The sequence below is a fragment of the Diadema setosum genome, chromosome 16, assembly GCF_964275005.1.
Source record: "Diadema setosum chromosome 16, eeDiaSeto1, whole genome shotgun sequence".
NCBI lineage: Eukaryota > Metazoa > Echinodermata > Echinoidea > Diadematoida > Diadematidae > Diadema > Diadema setosum.
Window position 1 is genome coordinate 27,024,447 of NC_092700.1, and position 8,591 is coordinate 27,033,037.

An 8,591-nucleotide genomic window follows, 5' to 3' on the forward strand; every position below is an offset into this window, starting at 1 on the left:
CTTTGAAGTCTGATAACTTTTGAAGGGATGAAGCTACTGCATTGAAAGTTGGCATTTATAATGGTCAGAATGTGTTAACAGAACATTCTCAATTTAAACTTAATCTGATAATTCCTTCATTGTTGTTGCCCCAGTGGTTTACATCATATTTTTTTTTGTCCCATTCATCGCACAGCTAGCACAGTTTTGTAAAGATTACGCGCTTGAATAGACAGATAGACCCTGCACTTCATACCAGAGCCTCTTTTCTCAGTTCACACTTTTCCAGAATGCATGCTTTCTTTCCAATATTTAGATAGGTTAGGAAAGTTCATTTCAATTAAGCTATGCATGATTTTAAAGCTTAGAGTCTGTTCTTTCAGAATCTGCTCTTATCAAAAAAATCCATGTCTGGCGACTTTTTGTTTGTTTTGTGATGCAGGGTCACATAGAAGTCTTTTGAACAAGTCCAAGGGCCGAGATTTATGAGTGATTTAGCCCTTCCTACACGAAAGACTTTGCACAGAGTGTACAACGCTGTGGGGTTTTCTGTGCCAATGACAGCTCTAAATCCAGTGTAACATTTATAACCTAAACAATGAGGACTTGTCAAAAATCCACATAATTATGCTCGTATTGTGTCGGGAAGGCTGTTTTGCTTTGGTCCTGCTCGCAGTCTTTGAAAGCCGTATCTTCAGGTTTCACTTGTTACCATGGTTACAGTAGAGTCAGCCTTGGATTCGTCTAGAACACCATATTTTTGTTTGCCGCCCTCATCCATTCTTGCCCAAGGCTGCAGACGAGTCGTGCCAAACAGGACAAACGTCAGTCCGCCAAAGGCGTACACTCCGGCCAAGAACCACATAACTTTCTGCCAACCAGTGATGTCGGACTTTGGGACAGAGAGAGAAAAAAAAATGAGAGAGGGAAAGAATTGAAAGTGACTGGAAACCGGAAAGGAGAGAGTTCAGAGAACAATTACTATAACCAAGGACATTAACATATCCCTAAAAATGACCTTAAACTGCTTTTGTAGTCAAGTGGTAGTAGAAAAGGCAACGACTATTAAAAGTAGATACTTGTTTTGTTGTTGTTGTTGTTGTTGTTAACAATAATTTGACGCTACTTGATAAGTAGTTTCATGACGCCGATATAACAGCGCTCCTAAAAAACGGAGACCGTTTCATTAACATCACTTTCCCTATGATGATAACGATAACAATAACGGCAATTATAACAAATCATTACTATCGTTGTTGTTACTACTTATAGTGCTCCTATCTACAATCCAAGCTATCAGAGTGAATTTTGATCATCATTACTATTATCTAACAGTTTGCAAGGGTACTCTTACAGTGTGGTTGGTTGGAATTACTTTTAGTTGAGAAGACCACAAATCGTCAACGAATGCATGTTTGACTACGTTTGAGTGGTCTCCGGAATGGAATCGCTGTTCCCTTTACCTGGCACAATAATGTTATCATGAATGCACAGCGCAATCTAATAGTAAATAAGTTCATTTATGATCAGGATTATTGATAGATACAGATAAAGAAGTTTATAGATAAGTGCATCAGAGAGGCCATCTGGATAAAGAGAACCCCTCACGACATGAACTGGGATGGGGGGGGGGGGGTGTCATATTCCAACTGTCTGACATTTACGATGGTGCTATCACCCAGATGTCACACCTGATGGGTGATTGCTGATTGGGGCCAAAACGTCAGTTCTGATTAGCCATCGTTTGAGAAAGATGACAGCCCGTTGTCGAAACTGTCACAGGTAAATACAACAGTTGGATGTTTATAGAAAACTCATTATATATACCATCTACTTTTAAGCAACTACTTTCAGCTGGTTGCACAAGCCGTGCGTTTTTAAATGCGTTCCTCGTTGAATAAGCACTTTGAATTTCTTCACTCAAAAGCTATTGAAAACATTCTTTCGGATGTTTCAAATACTGTACCTATCAAAATGTTGTAAAACATTATCACTTTACAAATTTTAGATGCCGGCAAGAATCACGTTTCCACCTTTTCGAGAATACTAGCTTTATGTATTCTGTATAAAGACTCAAACTCGAAGCGAATCTTAAATCTCCCGGCTGGAGCCCCTACATCAAAGTGGAGACTGACCATGCTGATCGCGTGACCATGCGCACTATACCATGTGTGGCTAGCGCAAACGTGATGACCGCGAAATGCGAAGTCTCTTGCTGCCGGGGTCAAGCCCTATGAAGCGACCCTGAACCTCTAGGGATATTGATGCTCTGTGCTGCTAAATTGGGCTGGGGAAGGCTAAAGTTAGGCGGGAGACACACAACTAGAGCAGGAGAAATTTTAATTCAAGACGGAGAGCGGGAGATTGCGCGAAATTGACCATCAAGTTGGAGATCTCTCCGCCGAAAGCGGGAGATCAGGGCCCCATTTCATAAAACTTGTTATCAATAACAAGTTACAATAGTTGTTATAAGCTACTGAAATCATTGCATCTGATTGGCTGAGAGCAAATTTGTCATAGAAATGTGACAGTTATTACTGATAACAAGCTTTATGAAACAGGACCCTGGTCGGAGTCTCTATAATGTAGGGGCCTACATTTACCTGCACTTCTGTGAACACTCCTACGACGTATGGCCCAACAATTCCGCCGAGTGTTCCGGCGGTGTTCATCATGCCCATGGCCGAGCCCGCGTAGACTCCGGCTACGTCAAGCAACGACACAAAGTGACCAGCAAAGGAAGACCCGATTCCGCCCATTGCCAACGTGACAAACGCTACGGACATACCGATGTTACAGCTGGCAAATCCAGTCAGTATGAGAAAGAAAGCTCCTGAGAAGAACCCTGGAAAATTATGAAGAATAGAGAGGAAATGTGCAGGCAAAACGAAGCAAGTAATAGAGCGTCCTTAGATCACCAATTTATACTCCGTCTTGGCAACACTTTAAGCGGATTTTTTTTTTCTTTTTTTTAGGGGGGGGGGGGGGTGGGTGGGGGTGGAAGCGCTTATCGTGCTTGTAAAGAACAAAATACATTACTCGTAAACAGGAGTATCTAAAGTCGATTTCTACCCGATGCGGCTTTCTTCGCCTACGACTGACGGTGCAAACAGCGTGAAGGCCTTTGAAAAAAAGTAAAGAAAAGAAGTCATACCAGCTATGACCTCAGGAACAGAAATGAAGAGACTACCATGACTACAGAGGCAAGGTCCTACTTAGACTACTTAGATTTAGACTTCGCAATTACAATGATCCTCTTCAACGATGGTGTCACTATCGATATCATTATGATTGATGTTAATTTTGATATACGTGTCTGACAGATACGTGCTGAGAATCAATCTGAAAGGAACACTCTTTTGAAAGACTATCCCGATGCTATACTGTTTAGGAATTCTATAGCACCATCTGTCAAGTGAATCCATTACCTGCACGCTAAGGGAACTGAATATGGAAAAGAAAACCTTTCAAATTTAAGATGGATTTAGTTCACTTTCCTGATTAGAAGTGGGTTAAAAACTGATCAAAAAGAATGGTGTCTTCAGAAAAACGTCATTATCATCTTGCTGGCTCGGAGAGACTGGCTGGTCAATATTGAAAACTCATGTATTATTTGTATTATACCAAAGGGAAATCAGAACTATATCTTACCGACAAGCATTCCTCATTATCTCAAGCCTATGTCTCAACGTATTGTTACTAAGGAGAGATAGGATCAGCTATAGTCTACCTATTCCTGACATCAGTTTGCGAATAGCCGTCTTGCCGATGACTTCCCGCGCCAGAAGTCGGTCCGTCAGGTAGCTCGCTGCTATCATGACGACGAACTGGAGAATAAATGGAAGCGCAGAGTACACACCCGCCTGCGGAGAGAGAACCGTAAAGGATGAATTTGTGATTACTGTAGAAGTATGTCGCTGGTTCATTCTTGAGTCTACTTTAAAATCATATTATCAAACAAACAGTATGATAGAAGAAGCTTCCTCAATATGGGGGAAAACTGCGACAATTCTTTTATTCACTTTCACCGGGTTCGCGTTGTATTTTGCTGGCCAAAGTGACTGAGTCGCCACTGTGCACTGTCAAGATTTAACAATAAGTGAAACAATGACAATAAACAAATGTGACACATGATTACCATGACACATGCTTCATAGTCATCACTTCCAACATCGCTTTCAATTAATATGAAGCTCATCAAGGCATTTGTACATCATTATATTGATTATGATCTTGTTAATTATGGCCATCAATAAGGTTACTTCGTTATGGGTTAATGTCATCACCTGTTCGATAGGCACTCTGATACCGTCGCTGAAGTAGAGCGGCAGATTGACGAGGAGGGTAAACATGCCACACGTGTGAGCAAAGTGTGTGAAGACCAGGACCCACATGGTGGGCGAAGTCAACATCTTGGCCCACGGAACCGACACTTTGCCTTTCTAACCAAATTGAAACATAGAGTATATTCAACTCTTGTGTAAATACAGTGAGTAGGCCTACGAATTCGATATTTTGTAAAATTATAGTTAAGGTCGTCTAAAAAAAAAAAATAATAAAGTAGCGGATAATAAATTTCCTAGCATCTGAATTAAAACTTGGGAAATCATGATGTAGGAAAACTGAGGGGACACAACTTTTGCTTGGAATCAAATTTTCTTCATTATAAAGAGATTTAAGCATGGTTGAATAGTACATGTACTCCCTTCTCTCTTTATGTAAATCCTCCCATGAAATTCCTCCCAAAACGAAGAGTATAGGTTCTATTCTAATTCATAATTCTTGCGTCGAGTTGTTTTTATTGCAACTGATTTTCCCCTCGTCGACGAAAATACACACCGATTATTCAGTGTTTTTAATCATAGCCATGTTTAAAACCATGGCCATATAATCTCTAGTTGGGATTTGTACGCTCATGAATTGTGGCTCTTTATGATAATTATGATGTGATATGATATCTAAATATTTCTAAACTAATGCTATTTCATCGTATTTTTCAAACAACCAAAATTAATTGAAAAACGTCCAAGACTTTACCAGGGTTGCATGTTGACCGGCCACATCTTAATTAACGATGGCTACTTCTTCTTGGTTTTCGTCAAATTATTTTGATTCTGACCTTATCCCTGACCATGTCACTGATTTACCGAGCCTGACAGGCGGAGCCCTTCCTCCAAGTATGTTCTCTCTTCCACCGATATCCACGGGTGATCGCCGGGCGAGCTGTACCCCAGAAAGCACCACGCGATGACCCACATAACCCCGCACGATCCTGCAAGTGATGACAGAAACTTTTTTTTTAAAAATACCAATCATTTTGCCTTACAGTGTTGGCAACATGACATGGTAAATTTAAAGATTTATTTTTTCCCCACTTATACATCCCTGACTTCTTCTTCTACCTCCATCCCTCCGTTTCCATCGTAATTATCATGTCTTGTTATTTCTTAGTTCATAAAAGATGTCGTATATTGTTTGTCTTCGGCGAATTATTTCTTTTTTTTTGTGTATATGCATGTAAAAGACAAATCGTTACTAAAGCTGAAATAAAGTTAACTCAATTCAATATTGAATTCAATACTTTGCCACGTTGTCAAATTGTCAAGCTGTCAAGTTGTCAATGATTTAGATTGTCCCCCTCGTCACTTTAACAAAGAAATACCGGAGAGATGCTAAGTCTGAGTCATCATTTTATTGACCATTAGTGGGGCTTTAAACAATAAGAAATAAACATGTTTTCCGGGATAACTTCTCATGACACAATCTAGAGAATCTTTTATCCACACCCTAAATTCAGTGAAATCCATGGATGGTCTACGTTCATGTCTCAGTGAACATGGAAATCCAAATTCGTATGTCGTGTAATAGAACGTCAATTTCTGCTCATTACGAAAGGAGTGGACGTTCTGTGGACGTCCAAACAAAAAATAATCAAAACCGCCTAGAACGTTTTAAAAATATCTTAACAAGGCTTTATGGCCCTTTCCGGAACGGTAAGAGAACTTTTAATATCCGTCTAAATTGGACTAATTCCACGTAGCCACTAAAGAAGCCATAAATACTGACCGTAAATGTAGAAAGTAAACGGCCATCCCCCGACTATGTCTAGGTTGATCAGAAAACCGGAAAGTGCATTGCCGACAATGTTGCCAAAGTTGAAACCTGGTACAAAGAAAACGCTCATATCGTGAAAACCGGAAATGAGTAGACATCACATGAACTACAGCAAAGGAGCTATCTCGATAAGAGGGGCAGTGTCTCTATAAATTTGAATCGATATCTTCAATTCTACAGCAAATAATGACAGTATTGAATATAAGACGTAAAGGAACTATTACACAAATAACATATTTTCATGAGTGCAATGGAACATTGGAGCCACAATTGCACGAATGATGACCGTAACAGTTAAATGGGACGAATGACCAATAGCAAATAACCAATCAAATGACAAGGATCTAAATTATCTAGGTGTTTATAAATGACTTTATAAAACGCCCGAGGAGATGTGTGTAGATGGATAGTGGGTGACATATATAGGCACGGATAGAGTGGACGTAGTTTAGTAGAGGTTCTGCTGTTTCCATTCGAGATATGACAATAAAACAGCAAATGGCGGGCATAATCATTATAGAAGTAACCAAAACCAATGGACGGCATCTGGGTATAATTGGAACTCGCAAACTGATACGACAGTGAGCAGAATCTAGAACGAGACGAGTATGGTGATACCTGCGAATCCAATCACACTCAAGCTACTCCTTTCACTTGGATGCGCCCACTTGGACCACATAGCCAGCATCGCTGGAAACGACACGCCCTGCAGAAAAAAAAAAGGTTTACATTAAATGGACATTCCAGACGATTTTCATACTTTCACATCATATAGTACATAAATCGACAACTCCATGTATGGATTTGTGGAATTTATTGTGGTTTTTGAGCAGAGAAACAATACTTTGAAAAACCTTAAACAAATTACACTGAACAAGGATGATGACATAGGAGGTTCACATATTTCAGAAATGTAGCAGTGTAATTCCATTACAGCACTGCTTGCTTGCGACTTCACCTGTGTATAATCTATGCATGCCCTGCTTCCTTGAGCCCCAACTAATGCATTCTTATGGTGACTCTGCCATGTCATCATCTTTGCTCATTGCAATTTGTTCTAAATTTTGAAAATATTTTTATTCTTCATCCTAATTATCAAACTCTAATTCTGAAACTCTGTCCTCGGTATAACTAATTCATAGTTGTTCAAATGTAAAAATCTGAAAATCACCCAGAAGTCTCCTTTAAGGACCAAGAGCTCAATCCTTCCACATGGTTGGAGAAAAATAAAGCACATCAAGGCTATCATCTACAACATCATAACTGACATGATTAGAAGATATTCCCTGAGTGATCTTCAACGTATGATTTCGTGTAGAATGCGTCTGTCAAACATATATATAAGCTAAAATCGCTGCACGTACTCAAAGTAATCAAGTGACTGGGGCTTCAAGTCTACAATGTAATGTGAGGCTATTGAATATGAGCGAAATTCTGTTCGGAATCTACTCGGGACGTTCGAACCTATTCGGGTTTGTAGAACCCTCGTTAAAATAACAACAACAAACAACATTAACAACGACAACAACATTAACAACAACAACAACAACAACAACAAACGACCAATGATGACCAACCTCGCCCAAGCCGCTGAAGAAGCGGGTCACGAAGTACCAACGGAAATCTGCCATGGCTGCCACTGGACCTAGAAGAGTGCAGACACTGGACAGAAGAAAACCGGAGCCTAAGACCCACTTCATGCCGTATTTGTCTGCGAGCCAGCCGCCAGGGATCTGGGTAAAGATGTATCCGTAGAAGAAGGCTGCAAATATTAGCTCCTGGGTGTGGGCGTCCCAGAGAAACTCGCCGTCTTCCTAGAGATGCAACAGAGAAGGTGTCACATGCGAGTAAAACAATGCGAGATACAGAAACACCAAATGAAAGCACACAAATAAACATCCTTATACAATACTAAGTTAAAGAACAACAACGAGGGTCAATATCAAAGCTGACGAATTCGATCTGTAGGTGAAAAATAAGAGAGTAGATAAATGGCTGTTAAATCAAATCATCTCGTTATCAGAAGCGTAATAACATCGTGTGACCGAGAACTTACGAATACGCAATTGCGCTCTTACTTCTGCGGTTGACGTGTTATTAGGATCAGCATTCTGTTGACATGTCTGAAATGTCTCTTCGCTGTCGTTCCAGGAAACCTGATGAGTGACGTAGGTGTCATTCACCATGGCTACCATGGCAACGCTGACATTTTGTCTCATGGCGCAAACAGCGGTCATTCCGACGAACACAATGATGCCAAGTTGGTGGCGGGTGTGGATTATTCCTTGAACTGCAAAGAACAACAACAAACACAAACATACAAACAAATTAACAAAAAAGGGTCCTGTGAGTGTAACTTTAAATTGACTGTACAACACTGCAAAGCGATCTGGATGTGCAGAGGAAATGAAGGTGTTTAAGTGCGAAACTAGAAGAGTTTGTATGTGTTTTTTCGTTTGCAAATAGCCTCGAATGGAGAAGAGCTTCTGTCGGTCCAT

General features: G+C 40.3%; 1 protein-coding gene across 1 annotated transcript; it reads right to left on the bottom strand.

The window, feature by feature from the left end:
* Positions 1-673: 673 nt before the first annotated feature.
* Positions 674-8,345, bottom strand: LOC140239766 (sialin-like). The gene is made up of 9 exons (XM_072319587.1): positions 8,172-8,345; positions 7,671-7,907; positions 6,712-6,799; positions 6,046-6,141; positions 5,127-5,251; positions 4,266-4,421; positions 3,710-3,842; positions 2,583-2,824; positions 674-871 (listed from the first exon to the last, which is right to left on the bottom strand). Exons 1-9 carry the CDS (start codon positions 8,328-8,330, stop codon positions 674-676), a joined length of 1,434 nt encoding a protein of 477 aa, XP_072175688.1. The 5' UTR covers positions 8,331-8,345.
* Between the last annotated feature and the right edge of the window lie 246 nt (positions 8,346-8,591).

Bases quoted from the DNA above. Each gene is read 5' to 3' on its own strand.
- LOC140239766 (XM_072319587.1), bottom strand. From the start codon at position 8,330: ATGACCGCTGTTTGCGCCATGAGACAAAATGTCAGCGTTGCCATGGTA. The intron at 7,908-8,171 runs GTAAGAGCGCAA...TTGCATCTCTAG, and splicing joins ATAACACGTCAACCGCAGAA to GAAGACGGCGAGTTTCTCTG. The intron at 3,843-4,265 runs GTGATGACATTA...CTCTCTCCGCAG, and splicing joins TCAGAGTGCCTATCGAACAG to GCGGGTGTGTACTCTGCGCT.